At 41.9% G+C, this 12,164-nt stretch overlaps 1 protein-coding gene across 1 annotated transcript in view; it reads left to right on the top strand.

The window, feature by feature from the left end:
* Nucleotides 1-12,164, top strand: part of LOC147663471 (mucin-2-like) — a 175,798-nt gene that overhangs the window by 122,521 nt on the left and 41,113 nt on the right. Inside the window, 4 exon segments of the mRNA XM_086950423.1 lie at nucleotides 834-863; nucleotides 2,817-2,924; nucleotides 3,971-4,405; nucleotides 9,940-10,302. Coding sequence (XP_086806549.1) covers nucleotides 834-863; nucleotides 2,817-2,924; nucleotides 3,971-4,405; nucleotides 9,940-10,302 — 936 coding nt within the window.

Here is a 12,164-nt window from a genome sequence, read left to right as displayed (position 1 = left end):
TACCTGAAGGGGCTGTGCAAGCAGGCACATCTCCTCTGGTTCTGCGGACGTGCTCTGTGACCACAGTTAGCAACCGAAGTGTCACACTCCGGGGTCTCTTCCATAATACTGCTGCCAGAGGCTTTGGTAGTGAAGAACTTGCAAAGGTGGTGACTGCTGAATAGCATCTTGAAGAGGTGAAAGAATAATTTGTACATGTGGAGAGAGACAGGTTGGAAACTAAACAAAAGATGGCGACGAAGAAGGTGAATGTAAAGGATGCAGATGGTTGCACAATACTGAATATGTAGGATGTCTGATGGAAGGGATTTATCGGTGTGAGAGTCAGTGGTAGGTACGCAGAGGTTCAGTAAGAGCAGGACTAAAAAAAGATGCTTGTTGTGTGACGTCAGAGGTGGTGTGTGCATTTTTCAGAAAACACTGCTATCTCTTACAACAAAAGGCCGAAATGTGTTTTATGTTCTGACACCTCCAGCTTGCAAAGATGGGAAGCAGGCAGTTGGCATCGTAGTCTACAGAAAGCAGACTGATCCTATAGGACAAACTGAAAACAAACAAGAGAAACGATTATATATTTCATAGCATTGTTTGGAATTATAAGGGAAATAGACTCAACGAGACTAACGTTGAAGAAGTCAGCAGTAAAATACGAAGTACAATCTCTGAAGCTAAATGGAAGGTTATATTGAAGCAGGCATGTACAATTGCAGATGTTAGTGTGGAGAGGAAGATGAAAGTTAGGAAGCTTACTCTTCCTGGGGTCTCTTTTAACTTTTATGCGTTGCTTCTGAAGTGCTTTCTAATTTTGCCTCTTTCTGTCTTTTTTGCCGAAGTGCCAACCACCTCCAGTTCCACACCTACAAGTAAGTGCTGAGCTTTTCTTTGCTGAATGTATATCTATGTAATGCTGCACTGTTGCTATGCCGTAGTCCATCCTGCCTGTCATTGCACTGTGCTAGCATCCAGCTTGAGCTCTGAGTGAAGTGGAGAATGTCTTACTAGACGCCTGATGCAGATTTTCAGGACTGCTGCAATTTAATAGAGTGAAATCGTGTCCTCCATTTCAAGTCAACTCTAGAAGCTCTTGCGGGATCTATGCAGGCAGAAGAACATTGGATTTCATACACACGTTTGGGGAGTCCCGAAGTGTCACTATGTATGTCATGCTGCTTCTACTGCACCTATGCAGAACACCAAGAGTTTCATCACAGTGTGACAGGACTGGGGATTGTCTCCATACCTGTAATGCAGGTGCTCGATGGCCCCTTCAGGATCTAGCAGTGAATGAATGAATGAATGAATGAATGAATGAAGGATCTAGCAGTGCAAGGCAGTGTATTGTACATTCTGTTTGATACTACATCTCCAAGCTTTTGACATAGCAGGACAGCAGAGCATCATATTCTTTATGCCTATGTAGATTCCTGAGAGCGAGTGCCGAACTCACGTTATTGTAGGCATTGACCTTTAATAAATGGGTTCAGATTCCTGCAAGTAGGAACCATGATCTGACAGCATCTCAGATTGTATGTGATATTCTCATGCAATTTGAAAGCTCTACTTTTAGATCGTCCTATTGGTGACAGTGGCCAATACAGTGTATATAAATCAGGACCTTCTGCTGGATATTAGATGAGGTGCTGCCCACTTTGTGTAGTTAGGATCTCCTGGGTTTATTACAATTAGAACAAGGCAACATGAGTTTATGGGTTTTAGGGCAAAGCGGATACCTGTGCACATAGGATTTTGCAGTGCAGATGAAGGTTTTTTAAATATTGAATGGTATTTATAAATTTGTTTTGTCTTAGAACTCCCTACAGTCACCTCTCTTTTCCCATGTGCGTCCTAAATGACCAAAATCTTTTTGATTCCAGGAACCTTCTTTGACCTGCCCTCAATTGTGTCTACCAGATAATTCTTGAAATGCACTGTATGGGGTAGCGCAAGGAAACAGTCCACTCAAAACATATTGATTGTCAGTTGCTGGATGATGTAGAGATCCTATAATGTATGGAGCAGCTTCCTACAGGATCTCAAAGTGCAGATGAAATTGCTCTCCGTGGCTTCTTGCACAGGTGCCTGTCACTTCATATGCTGCTGCTGGATAGCTGCAAGTAACTACAGAATAGGTTCATGATTCCATGAATCATCAGGGGTTAGTGCTAAATTAACTAAAATCCCAGAGGCATTGTGAGAAATTTAGATAATGTCCACCACCTCAGTGGCTTTGGGTCATCCTGACTTGAAGCACCCTTATATGTGGTAGACGCACTCAACAATCTGGAAATTGGGCCAGCAGCCCCTTATTATTGTATGATGATGTTATGTTATGTTATGTTATGTTAATTTATGTCTTTTATAGCGCTCGGCTACTCAGATGAGTGATCATGATATAGGGTGGCTAGTACCCTTACCATAACCCAGACCCAGTATTTTTTCTATTTTGTTGAAGCTAAGAGCAGAAGTCTCTGGGCAAGCAACAGAGATCACATAAACCAATGCATAAGATCAGAACCAACCTCAGCGTAACACACTACATATTGAATCCTTTCTGCATTAACAGAGGAGACTGAATCTTTTCTCACCATTTATCAATTGAAACCCACGTGGTGGGACTGACAAAACGTTAGAGCATGAATCCACTCTCCATAAATATCTCTGAGTAAATGCTACCCTTGATTTACACATTGATCAGGTAACTTTTGATAATGGACTAGCTGTGAGCATCTCGGAGTTTTCTTTAAATCAGGTTTTTAACCAGTTGACAATATTTTCTGGAATGTGATTTTTTAAGTTTCTTGATTGTCTCTCTACAGAAACCACGACCACTGCAGCAGTTACCACAACTGAGGCTATTTCTACAACTACAGAGAACATTAAGACACAAACACAAACTAAAATCACCCCAACAAAAGACGGACAAGGTCAGTACGACACCAAATACAACATCAACCACTACCACGACAAAACCAACAACCATAACTACCACTACCACCTCCACACCCACAGGTAGCATGGTAGCTGAGGACAGTGTGGCGTACATATTGTATAGTGCCTGCGACAGGCCAATTCACTGATCATACAATGGTCTGAACTCCAGGGCTACCTGGTGCTAAGGAACAACAAGGGATTTTCTTCACAAAGCTTTAAAATCAGTTCAGTGCCATATAATAAACAATTTCAGTGCACGGAATGGCCTTGTTTTAGGGTGAACACTGGAATCATGATCACTAACACTAAAATATTGATATTAATCAAAAAGAGCAGGTTAGAACCATATAGGCATACGTATTTTTTGTATGATAACTTGCTGTCTGCTAATAGCTCATCAGGGTTCTACCTGTAAATCAATTCAGTTACAGGTTTGTGTACATGTGCTTCCGCTGAGGAACACATGTGATTTTGGTTAGTGTATGACAGTTTATACATTATGCCCCTATATTCTGGGTTAGGAGGTGGAAGTCCTGCAAGGCAAAAGGGAAGGTGAGCTGTGAATGATCAAACAACATGCGTCCTATTATCTCATACATGAGTAGAGTTCTCCTGACTTTTCCAATGTCCACAGTCATTGAGTCTGTAGATTGTTAACAGTAAGACAAATGCATGATGTGCTCTCAGGCCTGCGGTTGTACCATGTATTAAGGGTGGATACCACTGTGTTCATCCTTTGAACAGGCAGCAAGATTCAGGCTCCATTGTGTTTGAGTCAGGGGGTGGTGAGATGGCCGGTCCAATAAGGCAGTGCCAAACGGCACCTGATTGATGAGTGAGGGGATACCTTAGGTGAGATTAGAGTTGCATTTGTAATTTATAATTCTAAAGGTAAATTAGGAGCGAATATATGGGGAAAGTGGTTCCACATGACGCTGTATGTAACCTATATGATGCTACTGAATTTGGACAATTAACAAGAGAGAGTAAACATAGGATATATTCCATAATGGCTTAAAATCTCAATGCTGTCTTACAGGCCTCTGCACACCTGGGATAGTGTGTGAATGGACGGAGTGGATCGATGTCAGCTACCCTGAGTTTACTCCTGAAGGGGGGGACTTTGAAACCTATGAGGAGATCAGGAAACACAATATCGATATCTGTGAGGCACCAGAGAACATCACATGCCGAGCTGAGAGATTCCCGGACAAACCTCTTGAGGATGTGCAACAGAAAGTGACCTGTGATGTCTCCAAGGGCTTGATCTGCCGCAACAAGGACCAGTCTGCAGGCAGCGTCATGCCCATGTGTTACAACTACCAGATCCGTGTTTACTGCTGTCGGGAAATAACTTGTGGATCCACAACCACTCGTGCCACCACCACACAGGTCACGACCACCACTCTCTGTCCCACGGAAACCACGGAAGTTCCGCCTCCGCCTCCGACACCTGAACCAACTACCACTCCAGGTAAAATATAGCAAACTTCCACACAAGTAATGAGCTTTTCATGCTGTGGGGCAAAGAGAAGGAAGCGGTTAGTTTAATTGCTCTGCCTCAGGTTGTGTGAAACACTAACTTACCAGTGCTGTAAGCCTTACAGCAGAAACCTGGGAGTAGACGTCGAACACTGTGTGTCAATGTGTTTAGACAATGTTTGCAAAATCGCCGAGGAAGATCCACTGCTCTTACTGCTGAAGGGATTTCCCTCTTGCATAGCATGGCCACTGGAATAGCGAGGTATGCTGCTCACTTATACAAGTAATTACTAGTCTCTATGATCTGCACTGGCTTGCAATGGGGCTATATCTGTACCAATCATGTAGAACCGAAGGCTCACAATCTCTTCACTGATTTGTATAATGAAATGATCGATGAATCTTGGGCAACAGGATTCCTTTGATTTATGGTGGTTGTAGCTGCAGGAGCTAAGGGTCTTCCTTTAGACCTTTCACCATCATTGCCAAAGAACAAGAACAACTGTTTCAGTGAAGTTAACTTAGTACTCATAACAGAGTACATTTAAATCCAGATTGTCTGAAACAGTGGGGCATATTTACATGTTCTGGCGCGTCTCTGCAAATCAGCAGGGATGCGCCAGAACGGATGCGTCATGCAATCCCCTCCTTCCGCCACCACAGAGGCGCCGCATTTACAATGCAGCACACCATGGTGCAAGGAAGGGAAGATGCGTGACGCATCTTGTGGCGTATGGGCGGCGCATTGCCGGAGTCGTGTCGCAAGCGCGACGCAACTCCTGCAATGCACAGGGGCCACCCATACTCAACGTGGTGCGTCACTCCTCACGCCTGCTTCAAGCAGGCGTAAGGATTTGACGCAGCAGCGTCGTAAAACTGACTCAGTGAAATCTTGAAGATTTCACTGCGTCAGTTGTACGGGGCTTTCCTGCAAGGGAACACCCACCCTGCGACAGAACGCCCACATGAAACCTGACGCAGGTTTTATGTGGTGCAGGGCTTTACAACGTGACGCATCTGCCTCACGTTGTAAATAAGTTGCAATGTGGTGCATTGTTTACGCCCCCGCTGCGTCACAAAAGTGACGTAACGGCGGCGTAAAAGTGTGCAAAGGGGCTTGTAAATCTGCCCCAGTGCGTTTTCTGAAAGAATAGGAATGATAGTGAATGCAGGAACTCAGCTGTTCTGGTAAATTGAACTTAATTCCCTTCTCCCAGCATATCTCACCAGAGAGGAAAGGCCTGAAAAATAATGAATTTCCACTGGAATCATTGGCAGAATTTACATATCTCATTGTAATTTTCCATTCGTTAGGGGAGTCACCGTGTAATTGAGAAGTAGTCCTGCAACCTTATGTCACTGATGCCTGATGTTTGGGTAACTTAAGGTGCAAATGTAACTGTAGAGGGAATAGAAAACTTGTTGAAATGGAGCCAAGCGAGGGATTCTATAGAGGGAGCAATGTAAACTATCCCCATTTCCACTCCTTATACTCCTGCTGTGTTGCCATACCTACCATACTCCTTCCTGTACTCTAACTCTACCATGTGCAGGTACACAGAGAAGTTGGCCGGGAGGTAGTAGAAAGGGTAGTTCAACCATATCCTCTCCCTCTCCTGTCCTAATAGCTTTCCCATCTTCCCTTTACTCCCAGCCCAATAGGGCATGAGTGAGATATGAGAAAGTAGGGAAGGAACCCAAATGGGCCTGAATGCCTGTGGTATGTAATTGGGCAGGTGGAATAATAAAATAATCTACTCACTGCTAGTGGGCGAGGGAGGTAAGGGGAAGTGACACACATCAATTTAAAATAGAAATGAAAACTTATTGGAGGGGGGTTATATTTTTACTAACTAAATAAATAGTGCAGAAAAGGGCACAAAAATTTACGAAAATTCATGTGCGGGGTTGATAAGTAACTGTTGATGTTTTGCAGCAACGTTTGTTCAGATTATATCGTCATATTAAATGCTTTAGGAGTTTCCTCACCGGTGTAATCCTCACATTCCTGCAATTGCTCGTAATGCTTGTTTCATACCCCATTTTACTATTGAATTCGTTATGCAATGTAAGGGATTATGTAATCACTAAAATACAGTTAAGGTGATTCAGACTAGTGCTACCCAAATATCAACATTTCAAACTACGAGCCTTTACATGTTACATGTACTGTAAGATTTATCCTTCATTTTCCATCCTAGCTCCATAGTCTATATGAGTGATCTGGTAGATTACAGTCAGGAACAGCTCTGGTCTTTTTGGAAATCGGAATGTGTAAGGCTTCCTGATAAGCAGACTAGAGAAACTCATTGCACTGCTACTGGGGAGAGGTTCAACAAGCTTCCACCCGGGCTGAAATCCTGGTTGTTGGAATCAATCCTGCAATGTCCTGGCTGCCTTTGAATGATCTGTGAGCAAAGTATTCAGTCTGAGAAAGTTTTGTCTTTCCTGGGGAGGTATCGTTGTGTCCTCTTGTTCTTCCTGATGACTCTCACCTAAATGTAATTCCTGTAACCATTTGTGACACCTGACATCCTTGGCATGGTTTTCCCTCCAACGTTTTGTCTTCAGCCCTCCTTTTTGGCTGACTTCATTTTTACTGGCCATAATGCTCTCTCCGTCAAACATGGTAGAATTGGCTCATAGCCCCTTGGCATATTTAATTTACTTGTAAGTTCCTAGTAAAGAGGCACTGCCTGTGGCCGGGTCCTGTAAATTAAATGCTATAGTGGGCCTGAAGCACTGACTTTGTCACCCACTTAAGTTGCCCTTTATATATGCTCCAGATCTGCCATTTTAGCCTGTGTGTGCAGTTTTTAAGCTGCCATGGTGACCTGGCAAAGTAAAACTTTTGCCAGGCCCAATCCTTTTTTTTAAAAACAAATGTCACCCCTAGGGCAGGCCTGGATAGCCCAGAGGGAAGGGCGAAGTGTATTTAAAAAGTGGGACATTGTCTTTTAAGTTTTACATGTCCAGTGATAAACTCTTAAATATGTTTTTTTTTTTACCACCGCAAGGCCTACCTTTACCATAGGATAATATTGGAGTTACTGTATAAACCTTTATAGGCTGTAACTTCCATAAGGGAACAGATTACCAGTTTGTATTTGGTGTCTTTGGAATACTAATAAAAAAATCCTCTCTCATGGTGACATCGGATTTTAAATTACAATTTTGAAAATGCTACTTTTAGAAAGTTGTGTAAAAAGGGGGGAAAACCTGGGATCCAAATTATTTATTTAAACAAGGAGCCACACTATATACTTTTTGTGGTCAGGGTTGTTTATTTACCCTCTTTTTTTGTTTCATTATTTTTTGTAACTTCCTAAAAGAAGCTCTCTCATTTCCAGAACAACATGAAAGTTGTACCACAATCAACATTAATCACAGACATATACGGACTACATTAGACAATACTCAATAATGATTATTTAACAAACATCATATAGAACACCATATGTTACACAATATGTTGAGAATTCCACAAACTGTTCATGTATATATATGAAATCCTATCTTATCCAGAGATAATGCTACTGTATATAACCCAATAGAGTAGCAATTTCCAAGTGCTTTCAACTGACTCAATGCACTTTGCCTGATTCACTGTTTGACTAATAAATACCATGAATGAATATGCCGACACGTTTCAAGCCACGTTTTTATTCCTTTACAGGCTTTCATCAGGGCTTCTTATTAAGAACATATTGGAACAATCTTATGTATGACTCTTGTGTCACAAAACTTTGAGACTCTAAAATTTTTCCTACTCCAGGTGGCGGCAAGAACTGTTGTTTTCCTTACTCTTGAAGGTTATAACTCAAGGGTGGTTATTCTTTCTTTTCCCTGTGCGTGTGAATACACTGAAGGTTGGCTCTGTGTGAGCCTTAAATGGTTTAACTGATGCACCGTGTTTGTCAAGTCGCCCACTACTATTTCGGGCGATCTAGATTAATGTTTCTTTTTCAATGTCCAGTGTGCACGGGATGTTTTCGGCAGCCGTTCGACTCACCAACGCCAAACGCTACGCTCGGGTAGAAGCGGATCCCAGGTTCTTCCTCCTTTTTACACATTGATTATTGGCCCTACCTGGTTCCAGTCATTTGGGCCTGACCCCCTTCCGGTTTAACTTTTAGAAAGTTGGCATTTTCCCGCTGCAGCCATTCGTGCCTGCAGCCAGGCAAGAAGATTCATTTTGTTTTAGCGGAGTTAAGCATGAGCATGAGGGACATCAGAAGCAGCAAATTGGTTGAGGCAATGAACTCATTGTATCAGTATCACATGATGTTTGTTACATTATGTGTGAGAGTATTAGGGTGTACAGCAAATGGGTTATTAGGAAAGATTTCCAAAAATATACAGTTTGATTTTTTACAAACAAAAAAAAGAAAACATAACAGTTTTTATAGATGAAATATTCATAATGGTAACACAAATATTTAGTTTCTATGAAGCAACATGACATTGGCCACTTCATTTGATATTTCTAGCACAAGTACAACAGAGCCTTCCTTCACAGAGAAAAATATTTTAAATACATTTTGTGCTAATTGGAAAGGAAATTGCATTCTATACTGAGAGAAAGAAAAAGCAGCCATGGGAAAAACACAAAAAGAGACAAACATATGACATCCTGCATGTTGCATTTGGATCGATTAGCGCAATTGCCTGCAAGAGAGGATGTGGAAATGGTCCTACGGTGAACATCCTTGCCTAATATTGAAGATGCTCCTTTTGGCACGAAAGAGAAGTCACGTGTATTAACTAAGCACAGAGGATAGTTTAATATTACCTGGCAATAAATGTACTTTGACCGCTACGGCAGGGGTGGTTTAACGACGGTTAAAGACATACCAGTAAGGTGATGATAATACTGAGTGAGAACCTCAAAACACAGTGAGATTCAGGAGAACACATTAAGTTAAAATGATGCCAAAAATGTCGGTTCTATAAACTGGATTATATTGACAGAAAAGTAAGTCACACTGCCCAGCAGTCTAACCCCTAACAACATTTAGACAGTCTGCAAATAAAGCTTGGGGAAAATAACAAATACCACCCACGTTTCTCATGATAAGTGTACTTTAAGTTACTGAACACTTCAACGTTTGTCATAAAAATAACAATTTATTTTATCTAACGCTGTACACAGGAAGACAATCTTCACATCATCTATTGAACATAATTGATGTTAACAAGCTCAATGCAACAAATGGAAATCATTATGTTCAATCTTGGGTTTGTATAAAAACTATTACTTTTTTGAGTCGTCAAAAAAATGTAAAAACGCATTTCTCAATTGAAACCCACGTGGTGGGACTGACAAAACGATTGAGCATGAGTCCACTCTCCATAAATATCTCTGAGTAAATGCTACCATTGACTTCCGCAGTTGATCAGGCAAATGATGATAATGGATTAGCTGTGAACATCTCGGAGTTTTCATTAAATCAGGTTTTTAACCTGTTGACACTATTTGCTGAATGGTGATTTTTTTTTTAAAGTTTCTTGATTGTCTCTCTACAGAAACAACGGCCACTGCGGCAGTTACCACAACGGAAACTACAACTACAGTCCCCACTACCACCCCCACCCCCACACCCACTACAACGGAAACTACAACTACAGTCACCACTACCACCCCCACTACAACGGAAACTACAACTACAGTCACCAGTAGTACCCCCACACCCACTACAACGGAAACTACAACTACAGTCCCCACTACCACCCCCACCCCCACACCCACTACAACGGAAACTACAACTACAGTCACCACTACCACCCCCACTACAACGGAAACTACAACTACAGTCACCACTACCACCCCTTCTACGACTATCACAACGATATGCCACTGTTTACATGAGGGAAACATATATTTGCCAGGTAAGACCTCTTTTTTTGGTTTATAAACTCCACTAATCGATGATTTGTATTTTTAATCCAGACATTTATGATTTATAGTGCTATAAAAATGTGTGACCCCAAGTTTAGCTGAACCTACAGCTAAAATCAGATTAAACCACCATATGTTCTAGCCTACTTTAGCAGGGATGCCTATAAGCTTTTTTTCACCGATGTGTCCTTTATCTAAGAAGGATTCGACAGTATTCACAATCTCTTTTATGAGGTGTTGAACACAGGCCCTAACTCAAAATCATTCTTTAAAACTGATAAATTGAACCCTGGGCAAGAAGCTAATCTGAAATGCCTTTATTGGACAGCGAGCACAAGCTTCGCCAGTCAAATAGTTCACAAGCGCTCTTTCTAGTTTTCCCTCTTCCAAATATAGAGTTTACACTATGACAGCAACTCCTTTGGTAGGGCCGATATGACGCTCTTAGCTTTACATTTGAGTGAGGATCAGCAGTCCCTCTCTGAGGCAGTCACACTCGCTCAACACCCATAGTTAATATGATTTCATTTTCTACAATTGGGTGTTCTGAAGAGGCATTGACCCTTTACTGTGCACTGCCTACATCATAGTAAATCCAGCAATGTGATGATTTGTTTTTTTGGTTCAAGGCAGTGCTTTAAATGGAAATGTAGAGGTGCAGATACTCACTATCCACAGTACCTGTTTACTTCTGAGAAGTACAGGCTTTCTCCCATTAAATGTATTGCAGCAGTGCGGGATAGTACTGATACACCCCTTTTCATATTAGAAAAGTGCTGGTTCTCAGTACCTGCCCATTTATGACAATGGTTCAGAGCTTAGCAATATCGGTAAATTAATGAATGGCAGTCCTATTTAAATGGGCAAAAACGCGAGCCTGCTTGATAATGTTTATACACTGCTTGTAGAAGAATTATCCCCAGCCTTATTAGGTTAAAAGCCAGCGCCTAGAAGTTATATCCTCGCTTTCACCCATCACTCTCCCCATCAGGCGTTTCTCTTCTGTTGAGAGGGGTAGGAGCCCCCAGTGTATACAGGGCACAGCTGTGGGTGGTAAAAAGAGCTCTGGTACACCCATCCCCTGCCAAGGAGCACAAGGTATTAGAGGTAAAGGACAGCACGGTCCCATAATGAAGTTGTTGCCTCTGTTCGTCATCTTTAGCATTTGCATACAAACCACACTGATTGTTACAAATCTTGAAATATTGCCTGCCACAATTCACAGTTTGAGAGCAGAGGACAAGCAGTGCTGTTAACACTCTTCTTAATAGCACTTTGCATGTATTTGTACTTAGTATTACTCCCTCTGAAAATCAGACTAGTAACACCGAGACCCCCAAACCTCCCTTATCACACTCATGACAGAAACATCAACGATATCGGCTTAAAAAGAACAATCCCATCAATGCCACTAAATGTCCTCATCACACTTAGTTTACTTTCCCTGAAGCGCAGGCGCAGTGATGATTACAATCATGGTGTGAATGTGGGCCATTAGTACGTTTACTAAAGCTCTCCTGCCTCGTTTCACCAAGCTGCCTCTGGGTGGCAGCAGAGCCCTACCTTTCCTTCTGGCCAAGCAGTATTTAAGGAGGCAATGTTGCAGTAAATGAACTCTTACAGGCACATGCATCAAAGGATTTTGCGATCGTAAACGGTGCGAATCGCAAAAATCGGCCGTTTGCGATCGCAAAATCTGCTTTTGGAATGCATGAAGGGTGAAGGCCCTCGCAATTTAAGAATTTGCAAATATTTGCGAATTCTCAAACTGCGATTGCATTTAAGGAATCGCATTTTGCGATTCCTTAAATGCAATGCATGAAACTTTAAAAAATTGTGATTTCGCAATTAG

Source organism: Lissotriton vulgaris, unplaced genomic scaffold, assembly GCF_964263255.1.
Source record: "Lissotriton vulgaris unplaced genomic scaffold, aLisVul1.2 SCAFFOLD_516, whole genome shotgun sequence".
Classification (NCBI taxonomy): Eukaryota; Metazoa; Chordata; class Amphibia; order Caudata; family Salamandridae; genus Lissotriton; species Lissotriton vulgaris.
This window is presented reverse-complemented; position numbering and strand designations above follow the sequence as displayed.